Source organism: Triturus cristatus, chromosome 10 (assembly GCF_964204655.1).
Source record: "Triturus cristatus chromosome 10, aTriCri1.1, whole genome shotgun sequence".
Classification (NCBI taxonomy): Eukaryota; Metazoa; Chordata; class Amphibia; order Caudata; family Salamandridae; genus Triturus; species Triturus cristatus.
The window spans coordinates 258,257,395-258,283,262 of record NC_140593.1 but is presented as its reverse complement, the minus strand read 5'-3'; the positions used below and the strand labels follow the sequence as shown (position 1 = coordinate 258,283,262).

At 44.8% G+C, this 25,868-nt stretch overlaps 1 protein-coding gene across 1 annotated transcript in view; it reads right to left on the bottom strand.

Moving 5' to 3' along the window:
- The window catches only part of ABCB5 (ATP binding cassette subfamily B member 5), an 837,677-nt gene that overhangs the window by 44,976 nt on the left and 766,833 nt on the right, over positions 1–25,868 (bottom strand). The window contains exon 26 of the mRNA XM_085630938.1: positions 2,458–2,655. Coding sequence (XP_085487064.1) covers positions 2,458–2,655 — 198 coding nt within the window. The remainder of the gene's footprint in view (positions 1–2,457; positions 2,656–25,868) is intronic.

Here is a 25,868-nt window from a genome sequence, read left to right as displayed (position 1 = left end):
AGACACCTGTGATAGAAATGATTAAACATTTATTTAGGGGAGTTTAGGAGTATTGACCTGGTGAGAAGCAAAGGAGAGGAAAGCCGGAAGAAGAAACCAAATCAACATATTAAAGTTAAAAGGTTGGTGGTAATAGAGGGAAAAGCGTGGGATTGCATTTCACATTTTTAAATGGGTTTACCAATGAAAAGGAGAGTTTCTTCTGCACTTTCCCTTGAATTACTCACAGCATATCTGCCATAGTGTGCAGGATTTACTGAATTCAGAACGTTATCCCTTTAATAAAGACCAGCAGACATGGTTGTTCAAGAGGCATATGAATGTATAGGATTTTTACATAGAGTACAGGCAAACCTTCCTGAAAGGTAGAGGAGAGGTCAAAAGTACAGTTAAAGACAATGAGTGATTTGTCACTTTGAGTACAGTGGATTCTTTAAAAAATTGTGCCTTCAGCACTTTTTTTAAAAAATGGAACAGGATTCGGTTAGTCTCAAAGCTTGGAAGTTTTCCAGATCCTGGGTTCATAGAAAGGTCTGTTTCTTTTTATTTTTCTCTTTTGTACTTCTTTATCTTCATTGTGATGGTGTACTGCCTGCAGGTATGCTGCAAGACACCGGGGCAATGACCTTGTCAGTCAGCTAGGGAGGTTATCATAGCTTTGTAAAAGATGCTTGTTTTAAAGATGGTTTCAAGGGTAGCCAGAGAAGTTCAAATAGGTTGGACGGTTTGTGATCATCATTCTTCTACCCCTTGATTTGGCTCTTAACTAGGTTGCCTTTAAGAGAAGTAGTGTGGAGCTTGAAATGTCAGGGAGGACGAACTTGTCACCATTTCATTACATGAGTGGGAGGGGATGAAAACAGTTCAAAAGTCACTATTCAGAGAGCAACAGACTTATGGTCCTCACTAGAGCAAACTGCTACGAGGCCCATGTTCTCCTGTTGATGTGTTCCGTTTGAGAGAGGTTGAAGTTCAGGAAGAATCTGAATGAATTGTTATCGGGTGAAAGTAAGAGTTCTGATCTATCCAGTTTTATATTGTTGAATCAGCTTTGGACTATTTGATGCTTGTTAATCACACCGAATAGCAAGCTATTCGATGCTGGTGCAGTTGAGTTTCACATAGGTGCTAGGCAGGTCTAGAAAGGGGCAGGCAAAGCTTGATACATTTGAACTCTGGAGAATTGAGACTTTCTAGTTGTGTATAAAATGCATATTGATCAATTTTGTTTCATCAATACGTAGAGTCCCAAGGCATTCAATGTGAAAGTTAAATAAGACAGCAACATGATGGAATCCGGGGATAACCCCATAGCTTATGGTGAGCTCCTGAGGTACAAAGGTATCTGGAAGTACCCTTGTGAAATGCTGTTTGTGTTGTTTTGGATAGGTAGGAGGAAACTTAGTGAAAGAACTTTGTCAGTAAATCCCATTGAATACTCTAAAACTTCATGGAACGTTTGAGGTTGGAATATACGAAAACATTGAGGATGACTGAAATTTCCAGAAATATCATGCAAATCATCTTTATCTGTGGTCAACAAGAAATAGTTTGCAATTTGGAACTTAGCTTTCCGTGTGCTGCAGTGTGATCTGAAACTCAACTGGCAGTCCTGCAGGAAATTGATGGTGCTAAAGTTATCTTGGAGATATGGATAGACTGCTGAACAGTTTTGCTGCTGTTTATCTCATTCTTATGATAGTTCAGGCTCTCAGAAATAGCCTCTAGTGTTTTGAGCCTAGTCCATTATCCATTTATGATATTAAACTTCGACCTGAATAGTGCTATCTCAAAGGGTCTACTGCTACACCCACTCAAGGGAAGGACGGTTTCTTGATCAGTCCCCGCATAAAGTCAGTAGTAGTAGTTGTCACGGAATGCACTGTTTCAAGATTGAAAAGGAAAGAGTGAGGTCAGTCAAATAGATGTTTAATGAAGGACTGCAAATCAGTGAGAGGGAGCAGCATACAAATATAATCATCTGTGGTAAACATGGGGTTCTCCAGTAGAGGCTCTGCAATTCGTCGGCTGAAACAAATGCTGTTCAAAAGAGAACACACCATACACAATAGATGCTGACATGACTACATTTCACAGAATTGAAATAAGGCTTTTATGCAAAACAAATCTTTTTCCAACAGGTCAAGAAATTCTCTTTCCTACAATGATGGCAGAGAGTTGGGAAAGCCCCAAAATAAATGTTAATTTATAATGGTAATTTGCTTGCTTCAATTGATCAATTCCACCTGAAAATAAGAACAAAGTCATCAGAGTGCATAGATCTTTTTGAAACACCCTAAAAATATTGGTGATTATTGGCTCTTTAGATTTACATTGCTTAGCAAATGAAATCATAGGTACATGCAACTGGGTAAGATCCCATTATATAATCAATTAATTTAGAGAGAAATTAAAAACGTATGTTTACAATTCAGATGAAGTAATGTTTTGACTTACCACATGTCCATCTATGGGATCATAAAACCTTTCAAGGAGCTGAATTGTGGTACTCTTTCCACAGCCACTGCATCCAACCAGGGCAAGAGTTTGGCCTTGTTTAACCCGTATGTTAAGTCCCTGCAAAACCTGGACCTTTGGTCTTGTTGGATACACAAATCTGGTGTCTCTAAATTCAATATCCCCAGAAAAATTATCCTAAAAGGAGCAGAAAACACACAGTAAATAATTGCATATAAGGGGAATAGCACAATTTTAATGGATATTCTTCTTCCTGTTGTAAATACAATTAGAATAACATTGTGATTCACTAATTCACTTTTGCCATACCCTGACTGATTACCTGTGCAGTGGCAGCCAGTACGGTATGGGGGTGGCAGGGCAAGGGTGGGGGCAGCATCTCCTTCACGCGTCTTCCAGGAAATACCCAGGCTCCCCTGTGCCTATCACAACGCTGCAATGCAGTACTGTGATTGGTAAGCTTCCAACTCCCCTGAGCTAATCACAGCGCTGCAATGCAGCATTGTAATTGGTCTGATCGCAGTAGTTTCACGATCAGATGGTAACTGGGAGCCTGGGCATGTTCTCCACCCAGGCTGTAATGCAGCCTGTGTGGAGAGCATGCAAAGTTACCATGACTGTTTGGCCGAGCCAAAGCATCATGCGCATTTTAGAATGCAGCAACCACTTATCCTTCTCAACATCACGGAAGCCAAGCCCGACCCACCCTAACCAAATGAAACAAAAAATAAAATCATAATAATTTCAGTTAGAGCGGTGGGGTGACGCTCCCCTGCCTTAGCAGAGGAGCTGCCAGTGTACCTGTGTCATAGTCAGGTGCACCAAGTGCCTCCTGGAAATGCTTGCTACGAAAACCCTCAGCATCACTTGATCACACCTCAGATGCCGAGGGGGTTTTACCAGCAAATAGAATACTCCACCCTAGCTCCTCCTGTTGATGTGTTTGGTACATTTCTGTGTAGCTGCACCAGAGTCTATGTATAGCAATGATACTGGAGTCACATGATGATATTGATATGGGGTATTGAACTGTGCTAATACTGTGACAAATATTAAGTATTCTCTGGTCTCTTGATAATACTGATAATCAATAGTGTACAGGGTGCTGCCACAAGAGTTACTGGATGCTAGTGGTAGTGAGACACACTTAATGTCACTGATACTGTAAAGCACTGGATAGGAAGACAATTGGACTTCTAAGTGAAAATTAAACAATGCTCCCACTATGCCACTGCTGCAGTGGGAGACACCTAATATATGAAATCATAGGGAACACTGTCCTGTTCTTGAGGGAGGTCACAGCGGCACGGTAGGCGAGCGGACACACGGAAGGAGCAAAGGACTACGGCTCCCAGCAACCTAACTGGCACCGCCCCCTCCAGCCTGCACTTCCGCGCCCGGAGGCGCTAAAAACAAACGGCTCCCTCGGTGGAGCGGGGGTCACAGCGGCACGGTAGGCGAGCGGACACACGGAGGGAGCGAAGGACTACGGCTCCCAGCAACCTAACTGGCACCGCCCCCTCCAGCCTGCACTTCCGCGCCCGGAGGCGCTAAAAACAAACGGCTCCCTCGGTGGAGCGGGGGTCACAGCGGCTCGGTAGGCGAGCGGACACACGGAGGGAGCAAAGGACTACGGCTCCCAGCAACCTAACTGGCACCGCCCCCTCCAGCCTGCACTTCCGCGCCCGGAGGCGCTAAAAACAAACGGCTCCCTCGGTGGAGCGGGGGTCACAGCGGCACGGTAGGCGAGCGGACACACGGAGGGAGCGAAGGACTACGGCTCCCAGCAACCTAACTGGCATCGCCCCCTCCAGCCTGCACTTCTGCGCCCGGAGGCGCTAAAAACAAACGGCTCCCTCGGTGGAGCGGGGGTCACAGCGGCTCGGTAGGCGAGCGGACACACGGAGGGAGCGAAGGACTACGGCTCCCAGCAACCTAACTGGCACCGCCCCCTCCAGCCTGCACTTCCGTGCCCGGAGGCGCTAAAAACAAACGGCTCCCTCGGTGGAGCGGGAGTCACAGCGGCTCGGTAGGCGAGCGGACACACGGAGGGAGCGAAGGACTACGGCTCCCAGCAACCTAACTGGCACCGCCCCCTCCAGCCTGCACTTCCGCGCCCGGAGGCGCTAAAAACAAACGGCTCCCTCGGTGGAGCGGGGGTCACAGCGGCACGGTAGGCGAGCGGACACACGGAGGGAGCGAAGGACTACGGCTCCCGGCAACCTAACTGGCACCGCCCCCTCCAGCCTGCACTTCCACGCCCGGAGGCGCTAAAAACAAACGGCTCCCTCGGTGGAGCGGGGGTCACAGCGGCTCGGTAGGCGAGCGGACACACGGAGGGAGCGAAGGACTACGGCTCCCAGCAACCTAACTGGCACCGCCCCCTCCAGCCTGCACTTCCGCGCCCGGAGGCGCTAAAAACAAACGGCTCCCTCGGTGGAGCGGGGGTCACAGCGGCTCGGTAGGCGAGCGGACACACGGAGGGAGCGAAGGACTACGGCTCCCAGCAACCTAACTGGCACCGCCCCCTCCAGTCTGCACTTCCGCGCCCGGAGGCGCTAAAAACAAACGGCTCCCTCGGTGGAGCGGGGGTCACAGCGGCTCGGTAGGCGAGCGGACACACGGAGGGAGCGAAGGACTACGGCTCCCAGCAACCTAACTGGCACCGCCCCCTCCAGCCTGCACTTCCGCGCCCGGAGGCGCTAAAAACAAACGGCTCCCTCGGTGGAGCGGGGGTCACAGCGGCTCGGTAGGCGAGCGGACACACGGAGGGAGCGAAGGACTACGGCTCCCAGCAACCTAACTGGCACCGCCCCCTCCAGCCTGCACTTCCGCGCCCGGAGGCGCTAAAAACAAATGGCTCCCTCGGTGGAGCGGGGGTCACAGCGGCACGGTAGGCGAGCGGACACACGGAGGGAGCGAAGGACTACAGCTCCCAGCAACCTAACCGGCACCGCCCCCTCCAGCCTGCACTTCCGCGCCCGGAGGCGCTAAAAACAAACGGCTTCCTCGGTGGAGCGGGGGTCACAGCGGCTCGGTAGGCGAGCGGACACACGGAGGGAGCGAAGGACTACGGCTCCCAGCAACCTAACTGGCACCGCCCCCTCCAGCCTGCACTTCCGCGCCCGGAGGCGCTAAAAACAAACGGCTCCCTCGGTGGAGCGGGGGTCACAGCAGCTCGGTAGGCGAGCGGACACACGGAGGGAGCGAAGGACTACGGCTCCCAGCAACCTAACTGGCACCGCCCCCTCCAGCCTGCACTTCCGCGCCCGGAGGCGCTAAAAACAAACGGCTCCCTCGGTGGAGCGGGGGTCACAGCGGCTCGGTAGGCGAGCGGACACACGGAGGGAGCGAAGGACTACGGCTCCCAGCAACCTAACTGGCACCGCCCCCTCCAGCCTGCACTTCCGCGCCCAGAGGCGCTAAAAACAAACGGCTCCCTCGGTGGAGCGGGGGTCACAGCGGCTCGGTAGGCGAGCGGACACACGGAGGGAGCGAAGGACTACGGCTCCCAGCAACCTAACTGGCACCGCCCCCTCCAGCCTGCACTTCCGCGCCCGGAGGCGCTAAAAACAAACGGCTCCCTCGGTGGAGCGGGGGTCACAGCGGCTCGGTAGGCGAGCGGACACACAGAGGGAGCGAAGGACTACGGCTCCCAGCAACCTAACTGGCACCGCCCCCTCCAGCCTGCACTTCCGCGCCCGGAGGCGCTAAAAACAAACGGCTCCCTCGGTGGAGCGGGAGTCACAGCGGCTCGGTAGGCGAGCGGACACACGGAGGGAGCGAAGGACTACGGCTCCCAGCAACCTAACTGGCACCGCCCCCTCCAGCCTGCACTTCCGCGCCCGGAGGCGCTAAAAACAAACGGCTCCCTCGGTGGAGCGGGGGTCACAGCGGCTAGGTAGGCGAGCGGACACACGGAGGGAGCGAAGGACTACGGCTCCCAGCAACCTAACTGGCACCGCCCCCACCAGCCTGCACTTCCGCGCCCGGAGGCGCTAAAAACAAACGGCTCCCTCGGTGGAGCGGGGGTCACAGCGGCTCGGTAGGCGAGCGGACACACGGAGGGAGCGAAGGACTACGGCTCCCAGCAACCTAACTGGCACCGCCCCCTCCAGCCTGCACTTCCGCGCCCGGAGGCGCTAAAAACAAACGGCTCCCTCGGTGGAGCGGGGGTCACAGCGGCACGGTAGGCGAGCGGACACACGGAGGGAGCGAAGGACTACGGCTCCCAGCAACCTAACTGGCACCGCCCCCTCCAGCCTGCACTTCCGCACCCGGAGGCGCTAAAAACAAACGGCTCCCTCGGGGGAGCGGGGGTCACAGCGGCTCGGTAGGCGAGCGGACACACGGAGGGAGCGAAGGACTACGGCTCCCAGCAACCTAACTGGCACCGCCCCCTCCAGCCTGCACTTCCGCGCCCGGAGGCGCTAAAAACAAACGGCTCCCTCGGTGGAGCGGGGGTCACAGCGGCTCGGTAGGCGAGCGGACACACGGAGGGAGCGAAGGACTACGGCTCCCAGCAACCTAACTGGCACCGCCCCCTCCAGCCTGCACTTCCGCGCCCGGAGGCGCTAAAAACAAACGGCTCCCTCGGTGGAGCGGGGGTCACAGTGGCTCGGTAGGCGAGCGGACACACGGAGGGAGCGAAGGACTACGGCTCCCAGCAACCTAACTGGCACCGCCCCCTCCAGCCTGCACTTCCGCGCCCGGAGGCGCTAAAAACAAACGACTTCCTCCGCGTCGCGGGACGCGCGCGGGCGGCGCCGGGCTAAGCCCGGTCAAAGGACGGCCCTCTGTGGCCCTCAGAGGACCGATTGAGGCCGGGACGGGCCACGTCACTAACGTGTAAGACTATTTAAGTAATCACAGAGTGTGGGCGACCTGCCTATCCCTTGGTCTATCGTTTGTGTTGTATTGGTTTTAACCTGTTCATTTTTGGCTATTAGGTATCATCACTTTTGTTGGTGCTACCATATTGTACGATAGTTTAATTTAAGTTTTAGGAATTCCCAGAGGTATGCCTATTATGGCCAAAGCTTTAGCAAGCAGTAAATCCTTGACTACGTCAACATTAGATAACTACTTAGTTAAAGTAGTCACCAAAATTAATAGCGATAGGCGCAAATCCTTAGGCCAGGGTTCAAATTCAACGACTACTAGCCCTCTCTTAAATAACACAGTCACCATATCCTCTCCCCCATCTCATGCCATGAACTGTTCAAATGAGAATAATGATTTGGTAACCTTGGGTGATCAACTCCCTATTGAACAAGAATCACCTGAAGTAAATAGGGATTTAGTAATTGACGTCAATGAGGCCTCAGAAGACTCCCCGGACCTGTCTACCCAGAGAGTGCTAAGATCTCGTAAACGCACTCAATTGAAACAGGGTTGTGCACGAAGCACTCACAAAAAGACGGGTTCTGCTTCATCAAACCGGGTTACTAAGGATTTAGCCACTCCTAATAACCCCACAGCCAAGATAGATTCTCATCAATTTGATTCCTTGGTAGGTCTTTTGGAGGCAAAAATTTTGAAAATTGTTGAACCCCTAGTAACTAAGATCGACGAACTATCCACTGAGATTGAAGGCTTACGCAATCTTTTGGCACTTAACAATAATTCCTCTGGGAAAATGAGTAGAGTAGCTGAGGGTCTGTCTGCATCTGCTGATACCCCTAAGTCCTCAAAGGTAACCCCAAACTGTGTAGATCCACTGGTTGTTGATCCCACGACAAATGTGAACAACATTTTACCCCCCGAAAGTTGTCCAAATAGTAATAACGCAATGGCAAGCACGCATACAGGAGGAGCGAAACCAGATTTACCCCCTGATTGCGCCCCATTTGTTGTAGTGTTAACAAACGTACCCCCCTTGAAGGATGGTGCCCAGAAAATTAACCCAGAAACCCACGAATCTCTTAAAAATAAAACAGTCTCGTGGTTAAATAAGCACTATGGTTTTCCAGTGCATTTAGCCCACCAGATAATAACAACGAGAAGAGTCTCCTGGGTAGGGCGCTCTCGTAAGACCATAAAGGGGGACTGTGTTGTAATAAATTTTAGAAATCCCTTTATAGTGAATAACATCTTATCAAAAGCTACTTTGCTCCCTCACATTGATGAGGGTATTACCCTTCGCTCACTGGGTTACTTCTACAAACAACAGACAAATTTACCCTATAGTGTTCTGTTGGAGGGCAGAGTACGTCATCCTGAAGGTCAGTTTCCTCAAGGTCTTGTTATTTCCAATCGTTTTCAGGCTTTGAGTAACCTAGATTCTAATGACTGACTGCACCATGATGGGGCTACTTCCAGACTTACTAGGGAAAGTTTAATCTCTACATGGGAAGAGGACCTGGTTTCTAGTGGAACTGTGCTAGGCACAAGCGTAGAGGGCACCCCAAATGCTATGATTGCAGTGAGGAATGTCATTGTTGAAAGAGTGGATAATATTGTCGTTGCTCCTCGGTTGCCCTCAGGTACAAGTGTCCTTAGTTGGAATATAGCTGGCCTCAACAGTAAAGCACATGATCCCACATGGAGGGACTGTTTATCAGGCCACGAAATCATTGGTTTACAAGAAACTTGGGACACTGAAAATACCTTTTTGTTGGATGGGTTTTCTGCTTTTTGGGCACCTGCGGCGGCCTCTTGCAGGGGGAGGGCTAAAGGCGGACTTCTAACTCTCATCTCATTGACTATTGAGGGTAAATACAGTAAAGTGGAGTCAGGTTCGCCATATTGTCTAGCAGTAGAAATTCAATCCATCTCTAATGGGATTTGGCTTATTGTAAATTTTTATAATTCATTTACCAAGAGTACGCCAAATGAACATTTAGTCAGTCTATATGATTTTTTGCAAATGTATAATGAAACTAGCAAAAATCCTTATTCGGTTATTGTGCTTGGTGATTTTAATGTACATTGTTGTTTTAACAATTGTTTTATATGGGACAGTTTAGGTCCTCCAAATCAAGGAAACATACATTTCGATCACACACCACAGGGGATGTTTCTAGATGAGCTTCTTGTTGGGAATTCCTTGGTTCATCCCGTCAATTACATTAATGACATCCCGACCTATAAAGGAAGTGGCTTAGGTTCCACCATTGACTACATTTTTGTCAGCTCTAATTTAGTAGATAATGTAAGTCAATACAAGGTAAAATGGTCTATTTATAGTGATCATAATCCTGTCCAGTTAACTCTGACTGATGATCTTAAGAAAAGAGAATCTGATAATCCTACTGTCAGAACTCTGGACATAAGGCCAACTGACCAAACACGTCGCCTGAAATGGTGTCAGGTGGTCCCAAAGGATTTTATTGAGAACTTGTGGGGAACGGTTGGGGATGAAATACACTTGTGTCTGCAAGATGGGATCCTTAGTGATGCAGTCCTGACAGCCTATGATAAAATCTGCTGTCAGGTAAATAGTGATCTTAAAAAAGTATGTAAGGTTAAACCCATAATTGGGGAGAAATGGTTTGATCACAGCTGCTCATCCGCCCAACGGAAGTTAATGACAGCTCTGAAAGCGGTCCCACTAGATAGAGCAGAAATTGCCATATGTAGGAAGGCCTATAAAATGGCTCAGAATAAGCGCAAAAATGAAATCAGGGATGAGGCATGGAATGAACTCCTGTCCATTGATGTTATCAAAAATAGTGCTAAATTTTGGTTTATCGTAAACAAGCCTTTTTTTAATGGTAAAAGTAATAATGAGCTTGAATGCGGTATCCAAGAAGATAAATGGTATACCCATTTTAAACAGGTGTATGATGGAGATGGTCCGAGGGTGGGGTCCTCACTTAACCTGGAGAGTTATACCCTGTCTTTCACAGAACTAGAGGTCACAAATGCAATAATGCAAATGACAAGCAATAAGGCGCTGGGACCTGACGGAGTCCCGGCTGATCTTTTCAAATCAGATATAAAACTCTGGTCCAAAATCTTATTTAATGTTTTCACAAACGCATGTCAACTGGGCCTACCGTCGACGTGGGCGAAATCTGTCATCATTCCTATTTTTAAAAAGGGGTATAGAGGCGACCCGAGCTGCTACCGTCCAATCTCCCTTATAGATTCTTCCGTGAAAGTATTGGGGAGGGTGGTCCTTGCCCAACTGAATGGTTGGTTAGAGGAATCGGGAAAACTCTCTAAGGTCCAGTACGGATTTAGAAAAGGGATGGGTACCATAGACCAATGTCTAAATCTACAACTATTAATTGGCAAATACACGGTGGCCAAGAAGGGAACCTTGTTGGTTGCCTTCATGGATTTGTCATCGGCCTTTGACCGTGTAAATAGGTCAAAACTGTGGTCCCTGCTCCTATCACTCGGAGTAGACAAAGACATCGTCTACTTCTTAGCGGATCTACATAGGGAGTTATCAGCAACAGTTCATTACGATCAAAGGGGTAATTGCACAAAAGATATACCCATATCAAATGGGGTTAGGCAGGGGTGCATTTTGGCACCTCACCTTTTTACACTGTATATAAATGAATTAGACAATACCCTAATCGCCTCATGTAATGATATCCCTCGTGCAGGGAAATGTTTAATCCCTGCTCTTTTATATGCTGACGACGCCGCCCTAATTGCTAGAACGGGAGTGGGCCTTCAGCTACTGCTTAATTCATTTGCTGATTTTATGAAGGCTTTGGACTTATCTGTTAACTTTGTTAAATCACATGTCATGGTTATTGGCCCTAAATCCGCAAAATCTAAAACCTTTTTATGTGGGGGTCACCAATTATCCAGTGTATCTTCTTTTCCTTATTTGGGCGTTCTTTTTGACGACCGAGACTCTTGGGCAACCCAAATAACGGCAAAAAAGATTGTTTTTTCAAGGGCAACTGTGGGTGTTCTGGGTTTCGCCAGAAAGCTAGGTGCCAGACCAATGAGGGCCCTTATCCAGGTTTATAAAGCTAAGTGTCTCTCCATAGCTTTATACGGAGCTGAGATATGGGGCATTAAAAATGCCAAAAGCATTCAGATTGTTGAGGATAGATTCTTAAAAAACCTCCTTTCAGTCCCGATCTCAACTGCTAACTATAATGTTCATCAGGAACTTGGAATCGGTTTTCTAGAAGACAGTATTGCCCTGGCCCCGATACTGAAATGGATCAGCATTTGGCTTAACCCGGATTTACACCTTAATCATACAATTCTGAGAGACTGTATGTTGCTAGACTATGGGTTATATATACCCTGGCTGAAATATATTCGGAACCTGACTATTAAGCTTGGTAGACCTGAATTGTTTCATTCTCCTGAGACCCTGGTAAAAGGTGACATTAAATGGTGTAAAGAAACATTTATGTACATATCTACCACGGATAGGGAAGAGAAGGAGCTGGTTAAGGGCACCGTTAGGGCCCACCAGCTCTGTAAAACAACACTCTCCATGGAACCTTATCTAGGTTTTGTCACAAATGCAAATCACCGTTTCCTTCTAACTAGATTTAGATTGAATCAATTACATCTCCTGATTGGAGATAAGAAAGGTTGGAAAAGGGCGTTGGATCTTGGCCCTTGTTCTTGTGATAATTTTTCCCCTCAGGATATGATACACTTTTTCTTCTTTTGTGAGCACTTTATTGATATTAGGAAACGTTTTTTAATCCGTATATTAAGAAACAAAGCCTTTGTTCAAGTGAGACCTGCTTTCTTATATCTTCAGTTGTTAAACAATGTATGGGAAACTTTTAATATTGCGAACTTTTTAACTGTGGTAATTCGCTCCTTGAAGAAATGAACTGTACCCTTTTAATGTTTTTTAATTGGACACGTTGCCCTGTCAAATTTATTTGTGTCAATGTGTTTTTTAGGCATAGTAATCCACTATAATGAACTTTGTATTTTTAAAATGTATTTATTGTAGTATGCTTTTATGGTTTGCACTTAAACCGAATAAAGACTTTATGACTGATGGCAGTAATAATACTGAAACAGTAAAGGCACCCATCCACAGTACTTAATTTTCTTCTGAAACCTTTCATGGCGAGAACAATGTTTTTGGCAAATTATACTTGGTAAAGCATTTCTTTTTTAAATACATTCTTGGTACATGGCCTTCCTTGCACTCTTAGATTTTTTATATAGTATTGAATTTGACCTGTAGAAGAATCCCTTTAGAAAAATGGGTTCCCTCAGCTTTTTGTGTAGAGTATATGAAGCGTTCTGTAAGATGTTTTCTTAAAACATAAGGATTTTGACCAGTATACATGCCTACCTAAACTTTGAATATGAGAAACATTTTATTTATTTTCCCTACCATACTGCTGAACAATGCTTTGTAAATTTTACAATTGGTAACGTTTTTTCAGTGAGATGACATCCTAGTCACAACTGCAACAGTTGGAGTCATTTAGTCCATGGCTATCAGCCAACCGGGGGCCATGGACTGTCTGCTCTATTTAGAGATGCCTACTTGCCTGATAGAGATTTCTGGGCTACAAAGGATGTGCCGCAATGGCAGCTCCCCTTTATAGCACTGAAGAGTTTGCAATCAAGCAGTATTGTTTAAAATGTTAACTCAACAAATGTATTACTTTACAGATAACAAAACCCTAAAGCAGGGATATGTTTTCTCTGTACAAAACAAGAATGTCTCAATGTGCAGGGCATTCTCTTCTTGGTGTGAGGCGTGAGAATGCCCTGGACCATTCATTCCACTGTGACTATGGTCAAAAAACCTTTTTAGTAGCCTGAGAGGCAAAGGGGTTAGCAGCAATTTAAATCTTAAGGTACAGTGTGACCACTAAGACCACACATGAAAAGTCTGTGTCAGTAACTTGAAGATAAGAGGTTTATTGCAACCTCAAAGCCAGACTAATATAAATCCATCTCAAGAACATACTATAAAAATACAAAGTTTCTCAAAGGAATACCAAGGCGGAGTACAATATTGGTCCTCAACAGCAAGGAGCATATAAAAATGTCTCTGGCAACTATACAGATAAAAAGGAATATAATTTGATGACTAGACAAATGGTTTCAATCCTTCTCCCCATATATGGAGAAGATTAAAAACATCTGCTAAACCCTATACTAAACTAAGGCTAGGGGAAATCCTATTGAATCAAACAAGCAAGAAAGGTGTCAGCATCAGAACCTCTGTAGAAGTTCTACAAGTAAGGAGTCATGTATATGTTCTCTAGGTAATGAGTCATGTATAGCTTCAAACCACACAATCAGAGATGACAAGAGAGGTCTGTACCTCTCTAGGTCTAAAGGGAAACTGACCGATAAAAATACATAAAATACATTTGAGAAATATGACCTCATACGCATCATAGTACTTTTCCAGTTCCCAAGAAAGAATGTTGGGCCAAATGAATGACAGTGTTTAGCAGTCACAAACACTTAATTGGGTCTTTTGCAACTGCTAAACAGGTATGTAGCATGTACTAAACTTATTTTGCCAGTCGTTAACCTATTACTGACTCACAAAATAGGGTTTGGGACTCACTATTAGGAAGGAGCATGCCAACGGCGTCCCTTCCTAATAGCGACTCGCAGTGCCATGTTTGATTGTTTTGCAACCAAAATGCGGTCACAAAACATTTGCAAATTACTGCTAATGGAAAGTTGGTGGAAGACCCGTCGCAAATCTTTGCGAATGTGGGCACAAATAATTTTTCAAAGCAGGCAGTCGTCCAATGGACGACTGGACCACTGTCTAGTCTTACAAAATTAAACGTATCATTTTACTTTTTGAATTGCATCCCATTTTCCTTCAAGAAAAATGGGCTGCATTATTTTTTTCATAACTGCTTTATTAAAAAAGCAGTCACAGACATGGTGGTCTGCTGATCCCATCATGCCAACATCCCCTTGAATGCCGGGCATTCCTAATGTGTTGCTAATTGCGACCTGCCTGATGAATATTAATGAGGCAGGTCCTTGCAACCCATTTGGGAATCGCAAACCGTGTCTCAGACACTGTTGTAAATTCCACTTTGAGAGTCACAAATTAGGAGTAGCAAAAAATTGCAGTTTGCAGTTTGCAACTTGCAAAATGGATTGGTCAGACATCTATCTCTTTGCACCTTTAACACTATTCCCATATTCCAGTCTCGGCTTCCAAAGAGTCCTTGGATTCCTCCCTTCATCTGATAGTACCATCTGGTAACACTCCCTTTGTTTTTTATTAAAAGTATTTGACATTTACAGTTCTTCCTTGCCTTAATACCTCAGAAATGCAATGTGCTTTTCAGTAACTATAGAGATAAAACATGCAGAAAAACTACTTTAACATTAGCATTATATGTCTGGACTGTAAGCTTAAGACTCACAGTCATGCTAACTTAACAGTTTCTTTAAATGCATATTAGTTCTACAACCTACATATAATGCCATGAATTACGTCTCTAACGAAGGAATCAAACTATATTGTACTGTACTCCTATATGTGGTACAACAAACTACTACGTATTATTCAAACAAAAACAACAACTGGTCATAATGTACAAAGAAAGCATTGAACGCACACATGATTCATTCTCACCAATCCCTGGTGAATACACTGCATTAAATGCATTTTAGCACACCACCTACAATCTACACCTATGGAAGTTTACAGCAATCCAGGTGTTTCTGTAAAGGAAAAAGTTTAATATGTATACATTTATATGTCTCAACAGACAATAAATGCACCTTCTATACCTTTAGCGCACTATAGCTATTTGGCATTATTGCATCACAAGAGCACCTAAGGCCAAAGGTAAATATATGTATGGCATAGTCAAAAGTAAAAGGATGGGCCAACATTATTCTACTCTAGGGGCATTTAACATTTTCCTTGCCCATTGCCACAGTATGATGGGTCGACATCACTCGGATTTGGCGGCCCTTTGACAGATGGGCCAACAGGACAAAGGTTTGCACTTGTGGACCAGCAAAGACTCTGAGGGCCATATTTACACAAATATAACGCAGCACAGCAAGTCACCTGCTGCTCTGCATTAAAAGGGTAGCACAGGAATGCACCGTGTAAATGTAAATGTTGTAAATGTTGTAGACTTGTAAAGCGCACAGCTGCCCCAGCAACGGGGCGTCCCGGCGCTGTAGACCGCTGGGGAACCCGTCCTGGCTATCCCTGTGAGATGGTCCCTTTCTGGGTATCTCCAAGGTGAAACCAGGCATCCCCGGCGTCTGTGGGGGGCCGTTGTAGAGATGAGGCAAGCTTAAAGTTTATGACTATACAGCGCATTCCTGCTTTTTTCCAGTGCTGGAGCACAATTTGCTGCCTAGTGCCAATGCAGGCACTCTTGTACCAAGGGTGGCTGCATTAGAAGCAGGATTTTTGCACAGGAAGGGATACATTCCTGTGCAAAAACAATCAAGTGAGGCATTTTCCTCTTTCTATGTGTGCTGCAAATGTGCTACAGTGCCCTCCTAAATATCCCTGCACCACATGGCAGGGTCTCCAGAACTTAATAAATATAAAGCATTGGCAAGGACACTACCTGGTCCTTTATGGACAAGACCTGTTGGGTCTGACAGTGCTAGTCAAATTTGCAATCAAAGATAATAAAATAGCTATGTGATATTGTCAACAATGTTTATTCAGTGTTTGACTGCTGATCTACTATTATAGAGTTAGAAACAAAAAGTGAAGTAAGTCTCTTTAGATTTAGTGTCATTGAACTGTCCTCAATCTTGTTACAATAGGAGAGAAAAGCAGTCTGTAAACAGAGAATCCAGAAACAGAAGATGGAGTCAAAGATTGAGAAAGTGTTGAGATTGTTTGTAATAATCATGAAAATAATTCAACGGAATTGGAAAGTCAAACAACAAGTATAAGAAGAACAAATAGGGCGGTATTGACAAAAGAGCCATTTGATTCATTGAGGAGATGTCTAAGAACAACAGAGAGAGAGAGAGGAGGAAGGTCTATTATCATAGGGCTCTCTATTGTTTCCAGGAAAGGATGGGAGGGAGAAGCAGCTTGAGCAAGGAAAAAATAAAGTATTTTCATGTCTTCGAGGACCGTACAAAAATCTGTCTAAAGAAGCTCTGGTCAAGGAATGTTCTTTGAACATAAATAATAGTTGAGGAATTAGGGCTTCAAGTTAAGCCATGGAAGCCAAAGAGAATAAAGTGTGAAAAGAAAAGTACCTGGTTGGTGCAGATAGTAAAAATGTAGTTATGATTGGATAGTGGGAATGCGGGAGAAAAGTGAGTGTGAACGGTGAACATAGAGATCAAGGGGGAGTGTAGATGTTAGCAAGCAGAGTCTACAAAAAGAAGGTGATAACATTGGAAAGGGAAGTAGAGGAAAGAGATAATTTTTATTTGTTATGAAAGAGAATAAAGAACATTAGGAAGTATGATAAGTGATTACATGAAGAGGTTTTGAGAAGGAACTGGGATAAGGGAGAAAACAAAGATAGAAAAAAGGTAGTAGAAATGAGGAGGGAGACCAGTGGGCTAGAAGGAAATGAGAGAAGGCAGAATTAGAAAAAGACCTCATGAAGAGCAGAGAGGGTATGGCATAAATAAGTGACAATTATTAAGAAGGAGGTGGTTTCACTAAAGTATGGTGAGGCAAAGAGTTTAGAAGCTCAGATTCTATGGTCTTTGAGACGGTGAGCCATGTGTTCCTCTAAAGGTGATTGGCAAAAATTGGAATCACAGGATGAGCAATGGGTCTCCTTGCCTCAATTTTAAGAGGTCGCGGGCAAAGGACGGCCCTTAGGGAGTTTAACTCTGAATCGTTTACCCTGCCTTGCGGTGTTCCTAAGGAGTCATCTCTCAACCCTCCTCTTTTTAATATATAATATTTCATATATATGTGGCTCGTTTGAGCACACATATTCATTCCTTTAGCCTTGCCGCAGTAGCATATGCTGATGACACCCAGATTGTGGTGTTAATCTCAAGTAATATAAAGGAAGTGGCATATTTTTTCAGCAGATGCATGTTCTCTATAACCAATTGGATGAGTTAAAACTGTTTAAAATGTAATTCCTACAAAACTGGGGTGTTGCTTTTTGGGAGGGATGCTGATTTTGGAACCATTCATGGTGGCCTCAGTCCTTCGGGTCTCTTTCTTAAGCAATTTCCAAATTAGGAACTTGGTGGTCATTTTTGATTCTGATCTGCCATTTGAGGCTCAGATATATAAACAGTCTTCATCGTGTTTCTTTTTAATAAAAATGCCCAAGAAAGTGCTACCCTTTATTCCCCATGAACTAAACAAATCTTTAGTTACCTCCTTAGTTTTATCAAGGGTGTTTTACTGTAACACCTTGTATATTGGCAATAAACAGAGATCATTTAATAAAGTACACTTGCTGCAAAACACAGCCTGACAACTACTGAAAACATTTCCCAAGTTTAAGTCTGTAGCCCACGCGTTGGTGGAGCTTTATTGGCTCCAAGTAATTAAGAGAAACACCTTTATGACTCTGTGTTTGGCACACAAGGCATTACATGGCTCAGGGCCAGAATATCTCAAGAACAATTTTAGATGGTATTCTCCCAAGAGATACTTATGCTCAGCCATGTCAAGATCAGGGTGTCTCCAGGATTAAGAAAGTGGTATGGCGTGGCTGCAGAATTATCCATTCTACTTGTAATCTCTGGAATAGATTGCCCCAGGATCTCAAAAGTCAGACTATTTTTCTATGCTTTTTGGAAATTCTTAAAAACATGGTTATTTCCTCTCTCCCTACAGTAGGGCTGTTCTTAATGCCTGATTATCTATAGATCTGAGGTTGGGCAAAGCATTTTTGCAAGAGCCAAAACGCCTTAGGGGATTTAGAAATGTCTAAATCAAATCAAACCAAGTTAAGAGGAAATAAAGATTAGCAGGCTTATTTAGAGCCAGGTACTCCACCACATAAGCAGATGATAAATATAGCCTCCCGGTGCAAGATCAACTGAAATGTAGGAAATTAGTTCTAAAGCCTTCCTTGCAACCACTGGAACAGAGGTTACAATGAAGTCTGTGAATTTTGTTGAGTGAGTACTATATGAAATTGAGTTATTAGTAAGGAGGGGTGGTGACCCACCTTTAGTTAAAACAGCAATCCCCATTAGGGTGAATCAGTGAGGTCACTAAACAAACATGAGCTCAACCCCCGCTATCTTTGGGGCAGAGCAGACAAGCTCAAGAACATTTAAGAAGTATTTATACAGTACCAAAACAGCAATTCAAGTCAAAACACAACACAATAAAAGTTCCAAACCAATTTAAAAAATAACAACAAAATGGCAAAAAAGGGGAAGTGGAGATGTAAATTGTTAACGTTCAAGGTTTAAAATGGTAGTAAAAAGCAGTAAGTGTAAACCACAATCATCTGCTTGTACTTGACAGGAATATAGATGTAAATTAAAGCCAACCGTGATGGAACACAGGTCAGATGCAGAAATCAGGTCAGAAGATGTGCTATCTCACTTTGGGCCAAATTCATCAAAGACTTGCATCGCCCTTGGTCCCACAATGGGGCGCAAGAGCGACGCAACTCTTCAGTTAGATTTATCAAGTCAAACAAGGCCAAGTTCCCTTGGTGGAGCATAGATTTTACCACCCATGGATTTTAGCACATTCTCAGATTTAACATTACCGGTAGACCTGGGATTGCATCAAAATGTTACGCCCAGAGGAGGAGTAACAAGGATAAATATATTTATTTCTCTTTGTTACTTCCTCCATCTATGTGTGCTGAATTCTGCAGCACACATAGAAAGAGAAATATGCTCCTCAGGAATCCATCCCTGCACAAAAACAATCCTACGTACAATGCAGGTACCCTTGCACCATAGTGCATTGGTGCCTGCATTGGCGCATTGTGCACCAGTGTAGAGAAAAGATAGGAATACACCATTTATTGTTAGATTGCGTTCCTGCCCTTGCCCTATTATGCAGCGGAGCAAGGTAACTTGCTGCACTGCGCTGAATGTTTTTATTATAAATATGCCCCTTTGTCACTGAAATGGATGAAAAATATCATCAGTGGGGAAGAGCACCTGGCTGTGGCTAGGGAGGGCTCAATGCCATCGGATAGCCATTGGGTGAGGTCTTGGTGAGACAATTTATGGCAAAAAAGGACAGAGCAAGGGAAATTTGAATTTGAGCAGAGAGAAAGTCCCACTTGGGCAAGTTTCTTTTGACTCCTTCGCTTGGTGAAGATGTTTATGTTCAGACCTAGTCACTTCTTTGGATGTCAGATTCTTTCTGCTGTGAAAGGCTCCGATCTGTAGCAAAATAGAGCTCAACTAGGCTGTTTTCCTTCTCTGCAAACTCTGGCTGAATCTAATTTGCTGTTTCAGAAAAGCTCCAAGAAAGACTAACTTGAATCTTCAGCCCAGTGGCATCTTACCTTCATTTAATTGGCTTAGAAGGTTGGATCCTGTTCTCCAGGAGACTTTGTAGAAAAAAAGTATCTATGTCCAAGCAGTCAGAAAAAGTCAGGAAAAGTACACTTTGACACAGCCAACGGACCTTGGGGACAAAGTGTGAAAGTTACACTCATACTAGCAGGAGCAGCAGAAGCAGGGTCCAGTGCAAAACCATTCGGAACTGGTCAGCTGGGGACTTGCAGTAAAAGCCTCCTGCAGCGTGTTGTGTCCCATTACCTTGAACAGGAGGTCAGCCTTATGACCCTTTGAGTCTACTTCTTTGAGACCAGGTTCAGTCTTCCTGCTTCTTCTTAGGTCACAGACCACATTTATGTTGGTGCAAGCCTGTGGGTGGGAGTGTCTTTTGGCCCCTCCCTAACATACAGGGTAATAGTTCCCACTGCAAACTGCACTCACTTTTGCAGCATTTCCTTTGTGCCCTAATGCACACAATCCCACAGTGGCCCACTCTACCAAAAAACCAAGATGTCAGAACCCTTTTTGCTCCATGCAGAGCTGTTGTGCTAACCAAAGGAATGTGGCAAAGAAAATGAGCAAACCCACCTCCCCTAATGTCACTCTAAACCATTCCTCTCCCGCTGGGTTTGATGCCTGTCTGACTGGGGGAACAAAGGAGGGCCATGACCAGAAGTTATCTAACATTTGCCTGTGACAGCATTGACTTTCTTTGAAGTTAGCCATGTTCCTTTACAGGGAGAGAGAGGAATAGAAACAACTCCTTAGACCTAATGCCTTTGTCCTACTGTGAGGGCAGTGTTCACATCTCAAGAAAGGGGGCTACTCAGCTGCCTGGTGGCATTGGTGCTTTTTTGAAATAGTCTTTCCTGCAGGGTCACCCCCAAACATGTTGCCTTTCTCCGCTCCTTTATGCTGAATTCATTTTTTTTGGCTTTAGGACTGTGCGCACGTTACCACTGCTAACCGGTGCTAACGTGCTTTTGATCCCTCCCTGAAACATGGAAACATTGGCTAATACCCAATTTATATATTTAATTTACTTATATATCCCTAGTAATGGGGAGCCTGTCAGTTAAATGCTATGAGTGGGCCTGCAGCACTGATTGTGTCACCCACTAAAGTAGCCTCTAACCATGGCTCTGGCCTGCAATTGCAGAGCCTGTGTGTGCAGTTTAAACTGTCATTTCGACCTGGAAAAATAAATTAAGCAGAATGTTCACATAGTGTGTAGGTGTGCTAGGTTTGTTTGTACAGTCAAGACTAATTTTATTACGCTGATGTGTTCTGGTATGGAATTTTGTATTTTAGATACTCCTGAAGAAGAGATTCATCCCAAAATGCATTGGGTACTTTTAAAGACATTGTTAACACGTGGAAGCTCCAACTGTCTTGTGATACTGTGAAAAGCCCATCAGGGCTATTTTGGAAATCATATGTAAAATAAAGTGAAGAATGAAAAAAATGTGGAGAATAAAAACGGATTAAAAAGAGGACAAAAAGAAGTTGAAATTTTGACAATTTGGTAAGAGACTCTTGATTCATCTCATTCACATACATATATGGCTGTGCAGCTTGTTTGTGGACCCGACATGGCTCCATTTCATGTGCAATCAGCATTCAGCACACATCAAGCTAGCACACCAGGCCTGTATCTCCCATAGGATTACATTACATTATTACTTTTTATATGTGTCATTTCTAAATGGGAAGATATAATCTGTCTTTGTAACCCTAATTTAAAAATCCTAATTTACGGTGAAGTTGGATTTTAAATTACCATTTTGAAAATGCAACTTTTTGAAAGTTTGCATTTTCTTGCCTTGGCCATTTGGTGCCTGCAGCCTGTCTATGATCACATGACTGGATGCAGTTGGCAGTTGGGCTTTGTGTATTCCTCCCATACAGCCACACACAATGGGAGCTTAGTTGTGTCTCAATGGGCTATCTCTGGCAGGATCAGAGGAAGAAGCTTGGCACAGCATCACTTACATCTGAATAGGCTGTGTCCTATCCACACACAAAGGGCTGCATATCCTCCTGTAGTGAGTCTGGGGCAGGGTAAGAAGTAAGTACATCTGTGCATTTCAAATGGCATTTCTTTGAAGTCTCCCCCACTTCAAATGCACCACTGGGTATAAGCAGCAGTAATTTCTCTATGGGGGCATCCCCGCTCTGGATTTGTTGCCCCTCTGGCCCCTGTAATAGAAATGTTAAAGGCCAATGTTAAATTTAAATGGTTTCTTTCCCGGCCGCATTGCTTTTATTTCAGATGGGGGAAGGCACATACTTCAGGTGGATTGGATGCCTAGGCTTACAATCATGGGTGAGTGGGGGTGGAGCTTTATTTCTAATGGCAGGTTCTGGCAGACTGTCTGGGCCTGTAGTCAGTGAAGTGTCAGTGTAAATGTTGGGTTGGACGGTGATGTTCCTAGGACCAACCTGACATGTACATTTGAGGCCTCTTCTATCAGCACAATGTTAGTGGGACAGGGATCATAGTCGCAGCCTCCCCGGTCTCCTACGCAGCACTGATTTTGCCTGCTCCTACCAATCCTGATGCTGCTGGTATGCTATTTGTAGTGCCAGGATCGGCTGAGTAGGCCAAGCTTAGGAGGCAGCATTGGGTGTGGGAGGTTTGGCTTTACAAAAGAACATGGCCAATCACTGTATGGCTTTAATATGAAGCCATACAAAAAGGGGGCCATGCATTGATTGGTCATTTTCTTTCTCTTGCAGCCTTTCTTTTTAGTCTCTGCTGTTCTCCCATCATCATGGCCAGGGGGCGGAAAAGACTAGGATGAGGCTGCCACGTGAGAGTAATTTATTATCATAACTCCCTAGCTCTGTCGTCCGGTCCTGGTCCCAAGAGACCACATAATGACTTTGTGAGAGTCTTACTTTTTTTCGTAAGCATTCACTGTGCTGGAGTTACCATTACATGAACACTGATTTGTACCGCACTGTGTAATAGCCTGACGATTGATGGTAATGGAACTTGCTCTATGAAAAAATATGTTGCCCTCAAGGTGAACACAGAAACTCCTGTTATGCCCCACATCCCTCAATTAGATTTCTCCACCAATCGCTCTTTCCTGTGAAAAGATACACTTTGCACCTGGTCACGCAGTGGGCATGCCACAGACCTTGACAAACAATGAGCTGTCTACGAACACAGACATTCCATGCTAAGTCTAAAATCCTGAACACACGTGGCACAATATAAACCCTTGCATGCAAGAGGCACTCTACAATCACTGGCTTTCACTGGGCTGTCTACGAAGCTTGACATGCACTGGGCACTTTTCAAGCCAACCCGTTCTGACTGTCACTGCATCTCATATATGATTTTTGAGCTCTCTTTGAGTCTGCAGGCATGGACAGAAATGTATATTAAAGCCTGCTTTCTATTAGTGAAGACCATGTGAGTACACATCAAAGTAGGCCTATGTTTAGTTGCACGGATGTCTCAATCTTAGAATCCCTTTGCCGTTGGTTCCATTCCAACACTTCCTAGAATTTCTTTGCCATAATCATGTACATTAAGTGCGCAAATATAATAAAGGTTCCCTTTTGCACACAAATGTGGCACAGTGTTGCGCTGATCTGATCCATATTATCTTTCCAGATAGTCTTTTCACTTATTAGCCTTAACACATACAGTATTGATAAAGTGGTGTTTTGTAAAATCATTGCAGGCTGTCCCATTATCTCTGGATGTTTTTAAAAATAAATTCCCCCAAACAGAGGGGAAGAGCAGTAATGATGATATACAGACACCTCAATATTTGGCTTTCTAAAGATACATATAAATGAAATCTCCCGTTATCTGGATACCAACAGATGTGTGTTCTGTGTGTGGTGTGCCGTGCCTTATTTAACACAAAGACATGATAATCAGAAGGCTTCCCTGCCAAAGCCGGAGTCACTGAGAGGCAGAGAAGGTCCTAAGAAGATTTTAGCTGCGAAATTCCGACTGGTGGTTTTGTTCCAGTCCTAGCACAGACAGGCTAAATGAATGCCATGGATGAAAGAAGCATCTTGCATACTAGTACACGGTGTTTTATGTTTGCATACATTAGAGGCATAATACAGCGGAAGAGCAGTTAAAATTAAATCCAGTTTTTTCCCCACCTCACTAATTGTTGAACATTTTTAATGGTTAAGATATGGACAGTTTTTATTGTGTTTGAATATTTAAAGGCTATACATTCACAATTGCTTTATAAACCACCTGCTTTCTCAAATGTCCTTTAAAATGCACCATTTGCTACTCCTTCGTATGATCTTTTCTTTGTGGAGAAGCTTTTCAAACCCCTCTTTTGTCCATTTTCTTTGCTCGCTTGCGACACAATTCTCATCCACAACTTTTACGCCCCGCCATAATTTAACTGCACCAGCCACCAATGGGGATACGTACCTGACCTCAAACACCACTTCAGTATACTTCTGGACCTGTAGATACTCTGCCAGGAAGAAGGGCTGCTGTGCTGCTGAATCAACTGCCACTCTGCTGGACTGCTACTTTGCTGGACTCCTGCTTTGCTGCGGGAGCCCAAATGGTGAGCTTTAAAGGGGAAGCTACCTTTGAAAGCACATGGTACGTACACTTGCAAGGGGCAGCCCTTTTGTTCTAGCAGACTGACTGGCAATTTGGACTGCAAGGGAGAAGTTGTTGCCAAATGTTTTTTTCCGAGGGTGGATAGCCCCCAGGTAGCCACACCTCTGGGATGGGCTAGGGACCTCCACACACAAAATGAAGGGTTCTGTCATGTTGGGAGTAGGCAGAATGGTACATTCTGGCCAAGCCAGATGTCACACTTTGCCACAAGTCGCCACTAGGCGTGAAGGGACCTGGTAGCCCATTGTTGAATAGTCACCACATCCCTGAGTTTAAAAACAGGGCATAAAAGAGGCACTCTTGGCACCCTAGTCTTCAGATCATACTTTTACTGGAGGAAGGACCGAAGGAGGACTGCACTGCTGTTTCCTAGACCCAGAAAAAGAGTGATTCTTCACCAAAGATAGGACTGCACCTGCTGCATCTTGGGCTAGCAAAGAAAGTACTGTACTTGTGTAGTTCAGTATGAGGAAGTCATATCTGAGGCCCAGACAGTGTAGGAGACTCCAAGAGTCAGTGGCTGGGAAGCCTGATCATTGAGACATCAGTTCTGACCCTCAAAAATTGCACCCAAGTCAGCTTGACTCTGGAGTGTTATCGAAATTCAGTTTTGTTGCCCTGCAAGGAAGTTATTGCAAGTAAAAGGGAATCACTAGTTTCACCAAAGTCGCCCCTCCATGTTTGTGGACCAAAGGAAGGCCACAGGAAGATCTCCAACAACAGCTCAGCCTCCTCAGCATCAGGATCACACTATTGAGTCCTAGGGCGGTCCGCCCATTGACCCTGGAAATTAACTGAAGCCTGCTTCAACTGTGAGGTAACTGTTCAACTGGCCCTTACTGATCCCTTTGACTGGCTCCCTGTTGGAGTGGGTCTCTGCAAGAGTATCCTTATAGCCGTTTTAGTCACTTGTCATGGCTAACCCTAAACCACGAGCTTGGGTTTATTACAATGATTTATTGTGCTAAATGAAAAGATGTGATTTATTGTTTATTTAAAAATTAATTTTCTGTCATTGGGTGTTTCTTTAAAGGTAAAAATGCAACCTATTTTTGTAAATTGGTGCCAGATTTTTATCGTTCTGTGCTTTCTTTTTATTTGACTGGTTTGGTATCTCTTAATACTTTACATTTGTTACTTTGATAAAGCCTGGGTGCTCTGAGTCACAGCTTCCCACAACTGAGCTAAGGTTTTACAAACAACCCTGACTGGACCTGATTTGGAATTAGGCCTTTATTGCACATAATGTTTTCACAACCACACCATATAATAAACCACTTTCTTCGCAAATAGCTATTAAATAGAGACTTTGAATGATATTTCTAGATGTTTCCTAACTATAATTAGCATTATTAAGTGTAATATGTAACCCAGTGTTTTACTATGGAACAGTCAGCCTTGCTACAGTGAAAATAGTTTTGAAGCTTTT